Here is a 16,396-nt window from a genome sequence, read left to right on the forward strand (position 1 = left end):
GTTCATGAGGACAGGAAATTTGTTTCAGTTTTTCCTTATGTGGTTCAATATGATATTTCTACTTCAAACACAACTGGACCTGTTTCAGTTATCGTGTATTTCCTGAGTTTTCTTCCTCTTCTACAGCGGAGGGATGTTTATACCTTCCTCCACGAATCAGCTTTGGGTTGATATTGTGCCTTTGGCATATCACTGTTGCTTTTTGTTATAAATGCCCGCCCCTGGAGCTGCAGTGTTAGGTTAATGTCCACTGGGACACCAGGATGAAATCGCACTCTATTTAAACCGAGACTACATGTCTCATTTTTTTTCCTACCCCAATCTCTGAGTGCGCAGATTTGGGCTGTTTCCTGACATTATGAATTTGTTTGTATATCTGCTTCCTTTCCCCCACTTCCAAGTTACTCATTGGGATTGTTGACTCTCTACTGGTCCCATTTTTAAAAATAGAATTAGGCAATCTTTTCGTTATTTGGTTCTTGCTGAGGATGATTGTAGCTGAAGTAAAGACAAAGAAACATTGGGAGGTATTTGTTATTATTCACTTGTGTTCACTTTCTCAATATCTGGTGCCTGAAAATGCCATTGCTTCCTCATCAAAATGTATCCTCCATTCACATCAACCCCTGAACCCCTTCAGAAAACATTCCTCCTGGACTCACACTGAAGGTCTCCCTGGCATTCCAGCTTGGGTTTCTCCTCATCTTTTGAATACGTTCTGTTAAGCATCCAGAATAGTCTTTGAAAAACAAAACAAAACAAAACATGATCATGTTGAAAAACTTCCAGTGGTTTCCACTTGGACTTGCAAGAAATATAATGCCAGCCTAGAGCTTACATTGCCCTACTTAAAGAGACCTTCTCCTTCAAACTCACCCCAACTCGTTCTCCTCTTCTGCAGCAGCTGTCATGTGAAATTGGTATTATTTTTGTTTATTTTCTGGTCCATCCCCATTACCCACTCTCTCATCACAATCTGGTATAGAGAGCTGGTGTGGAAGGACAGTGACATTATCATGTTGATCACCAGAAACCACACTCTGGCATATGGAAGCTACAATCAATTTACTTGGACAAATGAAGGCAACATATTACTTTTATAGGGGAAATCAACCCCCTGGCCAGATTTAATTTTGGTATGTCAAGTCTTTAAATTGCTTTGGGTTTTAATTTACATATAGAGAAATGTTGGTTTTGGTATACAAACAGAGTCCTTAATATCTCAAATATCAGCCACATTGGTATATATATTTGCAGGACTTCATGTTGTGTCCTCTTGAATGTTTCTATGAACTAAATATAAAGTGAGAGAGACACGCTGATACTCGTTTTCTTGCAACCCTGTTACATTGGCAGTCATTAAAAAAAATTGCTTTACTTCCTGACATAGTAACACACGCCCATAATTCTAGAACTTGAGAGGTGGAGGCAGGAAGATCACTGGAAGTTTGATGCTAGTTTGGTCTACACAGCAAATTCTAGGCTGGCTGTCTCAAACAAAAGCAAAATCTCCTTTTGATCTTTGAGGTCTAAGTCCATTGAGCTGAAAGTAAGGGTTAGCAATACTTTCCCCTATTCCAGTGCAGCTCCATCCCTGAGGAACATCTCTCTCTCTGTCTCTCTCTCTTCTCTCTGTCTCTGTCTCTCTCTGTCTCTCTCTCTCTGTGTCTCTGTGTGTCTCTGTCTGTCTCTGTCTGTCTCTGTCTCTTCTCTCTGTCTCTGTCTCTGTCTCTGTCTGTCTGTCTGTCTGTCTGTCTGTCTCTCTCTCTCCTTTCTATCTTCATCCCCCCTTCCTTGTCTACCTCTCTCACAATGGCATGTGTGTGTGAGCCAGTTCCCTCCTTCCACCATGTGGGTTATGTTATCAGGCTTGGCGACAAGCATCCTTACCCTCCGAGCCATCTTTCAGGCCTCTGGTCTACTTTCTGCCATCTCAATGGCACCCTGTAGCTTGGTAATCCTTCCTTTCTTACTTTCCTATTCTCATCGTGACTGCGTTCAGCAAGGTGTTTGTCATCTTCACGAAGTTCCGTGTTGTACAACTTCATGTGGATTCAGATCAAATGGATCCAAACTGGGTTTTAAAAAAATGGTTTAATTAGTTTTCGGCAGCTTAAAATACACAAACAAAATGTTCTGAATAAAATGGAGAGATAAGTCTGAGAAAGTAAAACAAAAGAACCCTCTCCCAATAAATAAAACAAAACCACCACAAAACCCCAAGGCATTGGTTGGAAATGCAGAAAAGTTGGCCGTTTCTAGAACTATATGAGATCAAAACTAACAGAAGCGCAATTAGATTAAATTAGCCAATTGGAAAGGACTAGAAATAGGGGTGCTCTATTCTCAACTATTATGTCAGATAATTGTAGTGTTGACAATTGTAGCGGGTTATGTTATCAGGGTTATGACGGAGACAGTAGAAGTGAGCAAGAGCATCAAGGTGGGCCTGAAGACACCTTTTGGAAAGACCTTTGTGCGTGTGTTGAAACATAGAACTTAAGAGGAAAAATAAGCAGAATAAAATTGACTAATATTTTGAGAAGTAAATTGCTAAGGAAGCATAAACCTGGTTTCAAAAATATTTTAATTTTGGAGAGTCTAAAAATGAATCTCTGGCTATAATGCTTTGCACCAGCAGGGGGCTGGCTGTAAATGGAGTGACCTCAGGCCTTTAAGTTGCTTTCCCAGTAGGATTCCCCAATTGCAACAGACCTAAAGATGCTGTGTGGCTCCTGTGTTCCAATTCTGGTTTTAATTTGCTGCTATTCTGCTCCTATGTTGCCAGTGTGTGTTGAGTATATGTAGAGTGGGAGAGCTTGGGCAGAGCAAGTAACCCCTTTGTTGTTCATAGGTCACTGGATTACCAGGAGGCTTCATGGAGAGAATGGGATCATTGTTGATCTGCTTTAAGCTGGGTATAGTGTGTAGAGGACACTGAAACAGGCATTTGGTGACTGCAGACCATGTTAGAAACTGGCCACATTGATCAAAGTCTTTTCTTTACCTTCTAGATGCATAGAAGTTCATATCTTTGAAGTAAGGAGTCAGTAGACCGAATTTGGATGACTAAGAATGGTTGGAATTGTTAATACTATTAGCTTTGAGTTTCCACATTTCCCTGGAGATCCTCCACAATGCAGAGCATCCAGTAAAAGCATCAAACATGGGAGAACCACAAGAGGGAAGGATCCTGGGTCTCTGAATGACTGTGTAGAGCAGACTTTGACATGCGTTGAAATACCATGAGTAAGAAATGTGTCTAGTATGTTAAATGCTCTAGTAAACAAATGTCTATTCTGTTGAGATTTTGGGATCACTTGCTGTATACCTTATAGTGTGCCTGGGAGAAATCCATTTATTAAAGCATAGGACATTAATTGTTTTATTCATCATACTTCATATTACATCTATCTATCTATCTATCTATCTATCTATCTATCTATCTATCTGTCATCTATATTTCTATCTTGGTATCTATCTATCTGTCTATCATCTGTATTTCTATCTATCTATCTATCTATCTATCTATCTATCTATCTATCATCATCATCTATATTTCTATCTTGGTATTATCATTTATATTTCCATCTATCTATCTATCTATCTATCTATCTATCTATCTATCTATCTATCTATCTATCTATCTGTGTGTACATCCATGCAAATGTGTGTGGAAGTCAAAGGACAATTTATGGAAGTCATTTCTCTCCTTCCATCATTATGTGGGTCCTTAGGGATCAAGCTTAGGCCCTCAGGCTTGGCAGTAAGCACCTTTACCTGCTAAGTCGTCATGCTCTTCAATTTTCTTTTACCCTGTAGAGTTGATGTTCTCTACCTTCATGTTTCTCATCTATAAACTCAACCAAGGATCAAAAATATTAAAAACTCAGTTGCTTCTGTACTGAATACTGTAGAGATATTCCCTATCCTTCTATGAACAATACATCACAGTGACTATTTATGTGGAGTTTATACTGTGTTAGGCTTTATAGATAATCTAGAGATGACTTAAGGTATAAAGGAAGGATGTATATAAGGGATTTGGCAACCATGGGATTTGGTATGCAAGAGAGGGCATCTTGAAATTGACCTTTCATGCATACCAGAAGGCAGCAACAATAGGGGACTTTTGTGACTGAAAGCTTACTTCTGATTAAGACTGCAACTCCTTAAAATTCTTCTGTGTTTCTTATTCTAGGAAGTCAGTAGTCATGTGCAATATGTTACTCTCTAAACCCGGATCTACTCATGCTAGTTACATATGGTATGTGAACATTAATATGCTACATCTCAGTCTCCTTATATATAATGTTAAGATAATAGAACTTAGCTTTCTTTTTTAATTTTGTTTTGAGACAGGATCTTGTTATGTAACTTAGGCTGTCTTTGAACTCATGACTGTGAGTGTTGAGATTACAGATATGTACCACTGCATTTAGCTCTTAGCTTGGGTTTTGAGAAATAAATGAATGAATCTACATATAGTGCTTTGCATTTCAGCTGTCACGCAGTAAATTTACCTGTATATTCAAGTTACTATCTTTTTTATCCATGTTGTTGGCATGGGCCATCTCCCTAGCACATGCTTCTCAGTGATGCTAATTAGGCAAGTACTCCCACTTGCCTTGGCATGTTTTATGGATGACCCAAACTGCAAACACCAACATGTCTAAAACATATGCTGTGTGCTTTGTTTAATTTCAGATACCAAAATATGCCTACACACAGGGGTATATGCATAAAGAAATACATGTACTTTTTTTTTTTTGCTTGGTAGAAATAGGCTTCTGCGATGTGTCTTTTCCTCCCACACTTGCCCCTCCATGGCTGGCACATCTCCTAAGTATTTCCATCTACTCCTTCCCCATAGACCTCTTGTGTGTATATTTTGATACACATTCTTTTGGTTTTGCCTAGCTCCCTTCTATCTCTTCTTTTCTGCTCCCTGCCCCATCCTCTTCACAACTCTTTAGAAAAAAATCATTAAACTATACACTTTTTATTATTAATGTGCATTTATGAAAAATTCTTCACAGTTACAAAAGTGCATGGTTATAAAATAATTTCCATACAAAGATTGGCATCGACTCCTCCCTAACCCTCCCACCACCAGACATCAGGGCATAGGAAAACAGAGAGGTCTATGGACCCATCTCCCGACCAGTGCTGTGACTTACAAAAGGCCCTTGGGTCCTGCCTCTTTTACTTCCGTTTGCCTCCTTCTGGACCATACAAGACAAGGTTCCCTAGATTTGAGGAATGAACAAAGATATCATTTTGTGCTCTTCTGCAATGGAAAGAATGGCAACAAATATGTGTAAGGAGAAAATGGAGCTGTTGGCCTTTTCAAAGGTTGGAATGAAATACATGTCCCAATCTCTCCAAATACATTACATCAAGCCCTTAACTGAGACCATGAAACTCCATAGTATGTTTGGGCAACCTCTTTTTTCAAGTTTCTGTGGGAATCCTGGAGAAAATGGGAAAGGATGTGGTATCTTAAGGATAACCAGAGGGGAATGTTCCAGAATAGTGTGGTGCAGATGTGGGATCTTTTCTAAAGAAGAATTTTATTGGCTAGCCCTTGACCACCATAATCTTGTTGGTTAGTTATGACATGATAGCTTCAGACACAGCATAAAGAAAACCTCTTTGAGGGGTACAAGTGTCTAGGGGATAGAGGAAGACAGAGGGAAGTAGGGAGGAGCCAGGTTTTCATTAGAGTGTTTCCATTATAGCATTGGCTCTTTTCATATTTCCTGAGCAGCTAGACAAATGGGTAGGATGCATATTTGTATATCAACTTGATAGCCGAGTGGACTGTGTCAGAGATTTGAACCCAAGTTCTAAAGGAATATTCTCCAAGTCAGCAGATAACCAACATAAATGAACCATAGATACACATATGGACACACAAACAATCCCACATTAGCCAGTGTGGGAAAATTGAACAAAACTTCATGGGAACATCATAATGGGTTTGCCATCACCAGGATATGTAAACAATTTCCACAAGGCTTATTAGACTATCTCTAGACATTTAGTTCTGACAGCCTGAACCGGATGGTGGTGGTATTAGAATTTCACGTTAGTGTGGAGGCTAAATGTCCCTCTTCTTGTGCCTTAGTTAACTGGGGACCTCTTAGAAAATGGAGAAACATTGTCTTGATATATCTTGCTTAGAAGTCTTTGCCATTAATGGAGATCAAATTGTGCCGCTCCAAAGAACATTTGATCTCAAGAGGCATTTGGTGTCTTGTCTGGTTCTAATTCTATGTAAAACAGAGTAGTATATCTTAAAATATGGTAACTATAATTCAGTAAACAGTACTGTCCAGGAGATTACTATAAGTGAGCATGGTGTTCTTCTATGGAAAGATAAGTGATTTTTATCAGAAATACTATTTCTAAGAGTTCCTTTCCAAAACACTTTAGGCAATAAGCTTAGCTTGTGGAGAATAGCTGGAGTCTACCATTGTTGGCCACAGTTGAGTGGTCAGGGAGAGCAGGGCATAGTTCTATATCGTATTTCATAGGAACAGAGCTCTGGCCTAGGCATTAAAAGCAAGAATGAGGGGTAAATCTTCCAGGGTCTCTTTTGGTTGATTAGATCAATGCAGATGAGTTGGAATATGAAATGTTCTCCTTCTCCATGCATTCTAGGACAGCTGGGTGGCCAAGTGGATGATGGATACTTGCTAGGGTTGGAGCCAAGATGGAAAGCTCTTGTTTTCATTTTTGTATCCAAACCAGCCTTGCTAACAGGACTGGGCCTACCCAGATGGGTCTCCCCATCGCCTGTACAGGGGTTCTCACCTATCACTTTCTTAGATTCTTCAGTTTCTCTTTCAACATAACGCGGTAGGAGGTACATCTCCTGTTTTTCAAAGATCTGATTTAAAAAAAAAAGACAGTCATTATGTCCACCAGTTCTAATGATGTGCTCATACACTGTTAAGGAGGCATCTTCTGTTTAGATGTCACTTGTGGTGCCTCTGTTTTAGAGGCTGGAGTTGCCCCACTGGGAGCACAGTCAGGGCACAGCTGGGCTTTATGGCCTTTTATTGTTTTTTTGATTATTATTGTTATAACGAGTCTGAATTCTAGAGTCCTGCTAAGCAGGCTTCCAGGAGGTGCCCGAGGAAGCACTGGAAAGAGAACCGTGACAGAATTGAGTCCAGCCTTAGGCTGAAGGCATACCCAACCTTTAGCTTCTACTTTCCCACTTGTAAAACAGCATTTTGATGTGTATTCTATCCAGGAGAGGAATACAAAAGAAGTATCCTAGACATTTCAGTGCTCAAGGAGACAGGGAAGATCATGATGAAGCAGGTGACATGGATGAGGGAGATGAAGATGATGACAAAGACGGTGACTATCGTGTTTCCCAGAGTCCTTAGTTTCTGACGGACTAGATACAGATTTCCTCAGTGGAGTCACCTGTCATATTCTTTGTTTATACAGATAATTTGGGTAAACATCCCAGCTCTCTGCAATGAATTCAACTGGAAAGTGGGAATGACAAACACTGCACACACTTGACAGGGAGAATGGCAAGAGATGAGTCAGAAAATAGAACCATGCCCAGAGGAGTGCCTGGTCCTTATCAGCAACTCCATTAGCATGGCCTGAACTTGAACTTATATAGCTTTAGAAAGAATTGTGATGAAGAATGCTCATTTTATTTTGATCATGACACAGCAAGCTAGCTTATCTTTTCTGAGCCTGATGACCTCATCTGCCAAATGGGAACGATAAATCCCCCTGAAAGGGCTGTTGTATGTGTGAAAGGACACTGTTAAGGAGGGAGCTTATAATACTGCCTGATGCTAGTAAGAGTCAGCAATTAATAGCTATTCTTTCTTTATGCTCAAATGAGCGAGTTACTAAGGAGAGAAGACATACCATTCTGTGCGTGTGAATGTGGTGGCTTTGTCCTCCTGCCTGGGGTACTGTCATGCTAGGATCTGCACCCTACAGTGCACTTTCCTGGTGAGTTCCTTTGGTGTGAGCACCATGGAAAGAACAGTCACATAAATTGGGGTCCCAGGGTGCCAAGACTTTTGCTGCCTCATTGCGAGGCTTCCTGCCTTTTCTTTGAAGACAAGGCTTGGGTCAGAAGCAGAGACAGGGATAGGAAGAAGGGTGCTGAGGGTGATTACCTCACAATTAGACTGCAATTGGGGGCAGTATAGGGAAGTCACTGGGAGGTCATTTCACCCCAAAGCTGCTAATGGGAGAAGTCAAGGAGCTGGCATGGAGGCTATCTCACTCCTGGAGGGCAGTGGCAAGCAGCAGTGAGAACTGAGAAATTGGGTGTCAGAGGGAAAGCTTGGCTTTCGCACATACCTCCTATGTGCACTTAGGCCACTAGAATAGTTTGCTGCTCTCAACACAACCTGTACACTATGTCCTATCATTTGCTATGTCTACCCTTCCCTATCTACTTAGCAGATAATTCCTGTAATTCTTCTTGGACTTTGTGAGGCACAGATGATGGGCCTTCCGCTTGGCTTCCCTCACTCTGTGTGCTCAGAGCACTGACATTTTGTCATAAAATGGTGTTTTGGAATTGCTTTCCTTTATTAGAAGTAAGTACCTCAAGGGCAGGGACCAGACTGAATTTGTCTTCCATTCCCAGTTGCTAGCACAGTGCCTGGACCAAAGTGGATAGGTGCTCACACAAAGTCAGCTTTCCGACCTTGTTTGAGCTATGATGGAGGTGGTCAGGGCACCGCGATACAAGGTGTTCAGTGGTCAGCAGCAGTGGCAGCAGCATGGAGGGATGAGAGGCACCTGTGTCAAATCTCTTCTTCTTCATTGGCCTTGCTCCAACGGTGACAGCAGTTGGCCGTGATGCCCAGGAGGAAGTTGGTGGCTACAGAAGCGATGGAGACCACAAAGCCCACAAATGCGATGAAGAGGTAATCATCCAGGGTCAGAGTCAGGTGGCAGGCCTTGAAGCTCTCTTCAGTGAGTGAAAAGAGGGGGGCACCCTCAACTTCAGGGGGCCCCCGACACTCAGCCAGCTGAGAATCTGCAACACAGAACCCAGGTAGAGTGAGACTCCTGTGGGAGAGAAGGGATGGAAAAGTCTCCCCCACCCTGCTTCCTCGGTAGTCACTGAGTCTCTTCTATGTGCCCTAAATATACTTATTATCAATAACTCTCAAAGCTTTTTTTGCCTAGTTTGATAGATGTAAAAAAATTACTACTCATAGAGTTTAGCATTTATGAAAGATCTTATAGTTACTCCCAGTGGTGGATCAACTTTTGTGAGACATGAAGGCTAGAGTCTAGACATATCACTCTCTGCCCCAGACATTCCTTTGACTTTTCATTTTGCACAGACAGGAAGCCAACAACCCCTTTAGAGTGGCAAGGACACTTCCCCAGTCTTTTATTTTGCTTTTTTATTCTGCTCCAGAGACACACATGTCTTTATCTTTCCTCCATGGCCCCATGCATGGCTCTTCTGTGTTTGCAACTTGTGATGGCGCTTCTGCTGTCTATCTTTGTGTAGCCCAGTCTCGCCCTTCCATTGTGATTTTGTTCAATGCAACCTGCTCAGTGATGCCTTCCCTTGGGAGCACCCCATGCCTGCTTCTCTTACAGTCCCTATCCCAACCACTCTGCTTTATTTTTCCCTATGGTGTCCTTGCCTGATGGTTTTGCTACTGTCTTTCTTCCCTTGAACATAAGCCTCTTCCACGGTACCAGAACAGCATCCCTTCATAGTAAGCACTCAATGGATCTTTCTTAAATGACTGAGGGGTTTCACCTAATTCATGTGTTTTTTTTTCCAGACACACAGACTACAATGTCAAGACTGTAACCTCAGGAGCTATCATATCACCTGAGTGTGAATCTCTCCTAACTCTCATCAGTTGTGTGATTGTATCTTTTTCTTTTTACAACATCAGTTGTAGTCCCTCTGTATCTTTTTTTTTTAATCTGTCAAGTGGCAATAATCACAATATCTACCTTCTGGAACTGTAACCAGGATTCAGAGAGTTAAAGCATGCAATCGTTTCTGATGCATAATAAGCATTAGGTGGCATGCACTCCTTTTATATTGATCTTAGTTGGGTCTCTCAAGTGTCAACTGAAGGGTCATATTCTGTACACAGACATCTGACAGAAGAAGCTGCTCCTTTAGTGGCCACCTTTCCTTCCCAGCATTGTGGAACTGTCCTTTAGGATTACTTCGGTAAATGCATGGTGGTTATCAGTGGTGTAATCTTTGTCTTGGAAGTAAAGTATGGCATTTGGGGGCAGTTCTACCTAGAAATCTGGGCAGTAGCTTCAGAGTTATGCCATATGCCCTTGGTAAGGATGTAAATATGAGTCAAACTCAGAAAAATCCTGTTTATTTCTTCCTTTCTGTCTCCCATGTGTCGCCTTTATAAGAAGGGAATAATCCAATCTAAATTTTCCAAGCAAGTCAATGTGAGGCTTTAAAATTACAGTGTACAAAATATAGCCTGTGTCAATGCTATCTGTTCATTATGCAATTTTTTAGGGCAAAGAACAAAGTGATGGGCTTAGGTTGATCCTTTTAACAGATGGATATGCAAACATATTATCATCCTTAGAGTTGTTCGTGTGTGTGTGTGTTTGTGTGTGTTTGTGTGTGTATGTGTGTTTGTATAGGTTTGTGTTTGTGTGTGTGTGCATGTGTGTGTTTGTGTGTGTGTATGTGTGTGTAGGCTTGTGTTTGTGTGTGTGTGCATGTGTATGTTTGTGTTTGTGTGTATGTGTTTGTGAGGTGTGTTTTGTGTGTGTATGTGTGTTCATTCATGTTGGGGATAAGGATGCAATGTTCTCCAAGTCATGTGTTGAGTCAATCACAGTAGGCCGTTTGCATGGGACCCTAAACTCTGACTAGGTCCTAGTCGTGTCCAGAGTTGACTCACAAGAAGCTCTCTGCTGGAAACTAGAAGATAATTAACTTTCAGAGTTGATTGTTTATATTATAAAGTTTCAGTGCGACAATGCAGACCAGCTAGAGGAGGCTGAGGGTACACAGCTGCCACATAGGATGGGAGGCTATGGGCTGGCAAAGGTCTCTGGTGAGTCAAGAGACCAATCTTGAAATCAGATTATATCCCAGTAGCTCTCAAGTCTATGCTTGAATCCTGCCTCCCAGCACAGATAATAGGAGACTCTCAAATGGAGAATAGAAAGGAAGTGAGGGATTTAGAGGAGTGACATCATCTAGTTCTACCTACTATGAACCATAATCATTCCTCTGTGGAGAAGGGTGAGGGCCTGAGGACCACCACGGTTCTCTGGAGCTCAAGTACCTCACCTGCAGTGATGTCTGAAGCTGCATTGATGGGACCTGAGGTTCTTCTGTCTCCTGGAGGTTTGAGTCTCTTGCTGCACTGATGTATAAGCCTTCACTTGTGGGAACTGGGGCCTCTCTCTGTTCTGCTAAGAGGTCAGATCTCTTGCTTGAACTGATGTATAAGTCTACAATGATGGGAGATGACCCCAGGTCCTCCCTGAGGCAGCCAGGCCTTCTGTGGGGCAGCAAGACCTTCAGAGATCCCAGCAGAGGAAGTATCTCTACTTTAGTGAGGGCTGAGTGTCCCAGAAGGCTTTTTCTGTCAATAGTGACAAGAAGGAGGGAGGCACAGCTTGCAGAGACATTGGGTTTGTAAGGAGATGGCTCTAGGCAGCCTCCCCATCCTAGCCCCCACCATCACCCCCATCTCAGCCTCTAGCTATTTTGGTACTGGAGAACTTCCTCCCACAACTCTGTGGAAACACTGGAATCGTGACCCACAGCCCCCCTAAGTTATTTTGGTCCTGGACTCCCCACTCAGTCCTCTCCCTCTTGCCTCATTCAGCATTGTTTTTTTTTTTTTTTTTTTCTCCCTCTAAGCATGCTGAACATTGAGTTCTAGGGAATCCCTGGGATAGCAGGGGCCTTAGGTCAAGTCTTGGTGCTGAACCATAAGTGAATTGGTGGCTGGGGCCATAGTTAAACTTCATTGCCTATGGGCCAGGCTGTAGTAACACTGGGTGAGAGCAGGGCCCACCAAACCTCCACTACATCGACTCTTTCAGGACTCAGTCTACTTTGGTTGGGACTCTCCAGTTTAACTGTCTCATTTCAGCCCCTGTCCCCAGATGCCAACCCCAGGCATAAACCTTAAAGATTCTACTAAGACTGCTTGGTAAGTTCAGAATTTGGTTTATGTGGTTTAGGATCTGATTCTTGACAGTATGGCCAGAGAACAGCCAGACTGCCAGGACTCGAATCCTCACTCTAACACCCGGCAGCTGTGTAATTTTGACCAAGCTACTAAATTTGCCTCTACTTCTGTTTCCCCTCATCAGGGTTCTTACGAGGATAAGAGGAGCCGACACACGAAATATGCTTAGAATAAGGACTGGCACATAGTCAGTACTAAAATAAATAGCATTAGTCATGATTGTTTCTTTGAGTTTTCTCAGCACGGACAAGAGTTAGAGTAGAGTAGAAAGAAGTCAAATGAATGCTTTTTTTTTTTTTTTTTTTTTTTTTTTTTTTTTTTTTTTTAAGTCTGCAGCTCTGCCAGTTTCTAAGGGAACGACTCTGGGGAAGCCTTCTTAACGGTTCTATTTCCCAGCTTTTTCATCTGTAAAATGGGGATAATAAAAGTGGGAACTCATTGAGATAATGTGTGCCAAGGTACTCAGCTCATCGCACAAGTTCAACAAATACCACCAGTGATTAGCATCTACCACGCTGCTTCCTGTGTGTCTTCCTTTCTATGACTATAGACACCACACAGGCAAGGGACCTCTGATTGTTTAGCAAATGAACTTCTTTAGCACTCAGTGTCTCGTATATTCAACAAAAACTTGTTGAACAAGATAGGGAACATAGTATTACCATTATTATTATTATTATTATTATTATTATTATTATTATTATTACTTTATTGGAGGTATTACTCCTGGAAACCTTCTGTCTGATGACCCGTTCAGTCATCTCTCTTACCCGCTGTACAGCGCTGTATCCGATTCCGCAACCACTTCAGCAAGGGCTCCATGGTGCAGCCGCATACCCATGGGTTACCTCCGATCTGTAGGGTCACCAGCCCCGGGAGACCCTCAAGGGCTTCAAGGCTCAAAAAAGCCAGGCCACCATAGCTGAGATCCAGGTCTCTGAGATGCACAAGGCCCTGGAAGGCCTGGGGGTGCACCCTCCGCAGCCAGGGGTTGTGGCTCAGGTCGATGTGTACCAGGCCATGAGCCTCCCGGAACATGTCAGCTGGCACGTGGCTGAGGTTGTTATAGCTCAGATCCAGATGTGCTAAGCGCTTGGCGTGGAGAAAGAGGCCAGGGGGCAGTTCCATCAAGGAGTTGTTTCGCAAATCCAGCACTCGGAGTTCCATGTAGCATGTGAGATAGCCTGGAGGCACGGCTGCAATGCGATTGTGGGCTAGGCTGAGGTTTCGGGTGTCCATTGGCAGGTCCGGGGGTACAGAGAACAGCCGCTGGTTGCTGCAGTCCACTACTTGGTTACGACATGTACAAAGGACTGGACAACTGGCACCCGCATCAGAGTGCATCACCCCAGCTGCCAAGAGGAAGAAGACCAGCAACAAGGCCGAGTGGGGCGGCCCAGGCCAGGGAAGCTGGGCCCAGGTGTCACCCATCTTTGGCAGCTGGCAGCAGCAGTACTGTAGGGAGCCCATGAGAGTGGTGTCCCTAGGTCCAACCGTCAAGTTACAGGGATGCTGCTACATTAGAGGCCTGAGTCTGGAAGGTGGGGCTTCTGAGAGAGTGCTATCATGGCTCAACACTTCCCTGGGAGCCTCTAAACACCCAAGGACTTCCTAAGATCCATAGGATGTCCCTTTGTAGAGCCTGAGGAGCAAGGACCCAGTTGACGTACCCCAGGTCTGAAAGGACGATCAAAGCTTAAGGAATGAGGGGAGCAAGGATGGGGCTGGAGAAGCTGTCAGCAGGTCCTGGAAGGGTCCCTGCAGATCTTTTGTGCTCCTGTCACCCATGCCCGCTGGATGCTTCCTCTTATGTTGTGTCTGACTGGTGGGGCAGGGGAGGATGTGAGGGAGATGAAAGGTGCCCTTTAAAGGTCCTGGCACTTCTTCTAAGAAAACTTAAGCCCTGTCCTCGGTCTGGGACTGATTAGGAAGTCAGAACGGCACCTTGATCTTCAGAAAGGTCCCAGAGGCCATTTCTCCTGGTGGCCCAGTGGGCATGAGTTCACAAAAGACCTGGGGCCAGAGATTTAGGATGGGGGAGAAGTATGTTCCATGGGTTTCTTGAAAGTCCGACTGTTCAGTCTCAGTGGTCTCTGGAATCTCACGGAATGTTCGTTGCTTCCCAGGGAGGGGTGAGTACCAAGTGACACCTACTGTCTGGACCACTGAATCTGGAAAACGCCATGAATCTGGAGGCACTGGTAGGGGTCATTTAGAAAAGCATTATCTATGTCTTCAGCTGTCACCATGCTCAGCTGTACACTCAGCAGGCAGAGGCAGAAGTCACTCTGTCAACAAGAAAAACATTCAGGCAGTGAAATCCAGTGTCCCTACATCCCTGCCCCCTTGCCTAGTTTCTTTGTCTTACTTCACTCCTCCTTACTTTTCTCTTCTTTCTTCTTTAACCTATCTATCCCCAACCACAAAGTTCTTTGCTTACTATCTTTCAGATGGGCTGAAGAGCTCAGATGATGAGCTCAGAGCCCAGTCTAGAGCTGCCTACTAACTGTAGCCACCTGACCTGAAATCCTTCTAGGTTTCTGTCCGGAAGAGTTGGGTGCATTCTCATTTATTGCTTATAGCTTCACCCTCATGAGCACCAAATACCCTGCCCTGAACAATTCCCCAAGAAAAACATGCATCCAAGCTGTGACAGTTTGTACACCCCTCTTATCTACACTCAGCCTCTCTCTTTCCCCATCTTTCTTACACACACACACACACACGTATACACACATGTGTACACACACACACACACACACACTTTCACTACCCCCCCCCCCCCCCGCTTTCCACACACACTTCCTACCCCAGTGTGCCCCAGCATCTTTTACACCAGGGCATAGCCCTAACCCCAGCACCCTTTTATGTTCTACTCTCCAGCTCCCAGCCTCCCGCTTAAGCCCACACACATACTTGGTCTGGCAAAGAGATGGAGAACCTCATCCCACCCAGGGCCTCACCCCGTTGCTCATCCCTCACTCTTTGTGGCTCCAGCTTTTCTTTTACTCACCTGCTGTCCTCACTTGCTCCCACAACCCCCACCCCTTTATCCCGTCGTCGCTCGGTCATTTCCCCACCTAGTTCTCCACCGCTTTGTAACCCACTGGGAAATCACCCGGGCACCCCCTTATACAGACTCATTTTTCTCAGCTTTGGGGTCTTCTGCTATTCTCCCACAGGCCCTCAGGAGACTACTCACTCTGTTCCAAGGACACAGACATCAATCTGCCGCAGACGAAAGGCTCTGCCTCCCTCATCCTGGAATCCCCCGCTCCTTTGCTTGCTAGCTCCCGAACAGATTGCCTATCCGGCTCTTCCCCTCCCCCGACTCTCCTCTTCCATGTCTCCTGGATCCCAGGCCAGCATCTTCTGCGTTTTCCTGTCCTGTGGTCCCTGTGCCCCTTCTTTTACGCTGAAAGGAAATTTGAGAGAGGATGCTTAGAAAGTTCACAGAATCTGAATGCCTCTTGGGAAACTCAGCGGGTGCCGAGGCTGCCTTGGTGTGTGGCTTCCGCCAGAGCCAGGTCTTCCCCTCCCTCTCCCTCTCTCTGTCTCTCTCCCCCTCCCTCCATCCCTCTCCCCTCCTCTCTTTCACTCCCCTTTTTTCCTCGAGGGCCAGGTAATGACGTTTCACTGTCTCTTAGCAACTGCCTCCACATCTCTGAGCAACAGGGGAACTGGCTATAGACCCCACCAAGATGAGAAGAGAGAATGAAGTACTCCTGCTGAATTTGCAGCCACCCTCGGGGTCCAAGTGGGTAGGGCAAGGGGAAGAAAGGAGAGGAGGGCAGGCAGCCCCAGAACAGGGATTAGGGGAGAGGAGCAGGCAAGGGAGAGAAGGCAAGAGGGCACACCAGGAAAGGATAGAGTGGGCAGGGCATTGGTCTGAAATCTTAGATGGAACACAGAGGGTTTAAGTGCATCTCACCCTACAGGGGTAGAAGAGAGGGCATAAAAAGGAGAGAGGAATTTAATGGTGTGGGAAAAAGCAAAATAGATGAGAACAATGAAGGCAAGACTAAGGATGGGCAGAAGAAAGAAACATGGTTGATTCTCAGTATTTGTTTATCCGATGGGCAAACATTTTCTGTTTAGCTGCTTTAAGGACATCTGTTTCCCAGGTTGGAGCACCAGGTGATTGGATGAAGCTTGCTTATTAGGAAGAA

General features: G+C 44.1%; 1 protein-coding gene across 1 annotated transcript; it reads right to left on the reverse strand.

Annotated features, from left to right (window-relative positions):
- Nucleotides 1-4,988: 4,988 nt before the first annotated feature.
- On the reverse strand, nucleotides 4,989-15,752 carry Lrrc55 (leucine rich repeat containing 55). Its single transcript, NM_001395014.1, is given in 3 exon segments — nucleotides 4,989-9,040; nucleotides 12,998-14,515; nucleotides 15,430-15,752. Coding segments are annotated over 2 exon segments (936 nt in total). The 5' UTR covers nucleotides 13,698-14,515; nucleotides 15,430-15,752; the 3' UTR covers nucleotides 4,989-8,804.
- Between the last annotated feature and the right edge of the window lie 644 nt (nucleotides 15,753-16,396).

The sequence above is a fragment of the Rattus norvegicus genome, chromosome 3 (assembly GCF_021556685.1).
Source record: "Rattus norvegicus strain SHRSP/BbbUtx chromosome 3, alternate assembly SHRSP_T2T, whole genome shotgun sequence".
In the NCBI taxonomy this organism is placed as follows: domain Eukaryota; kingdom Metazoa; phylum Chordata; class Mammalia; order Rodentia; family Muridae; genus Rattus; species Rattus norvegicus.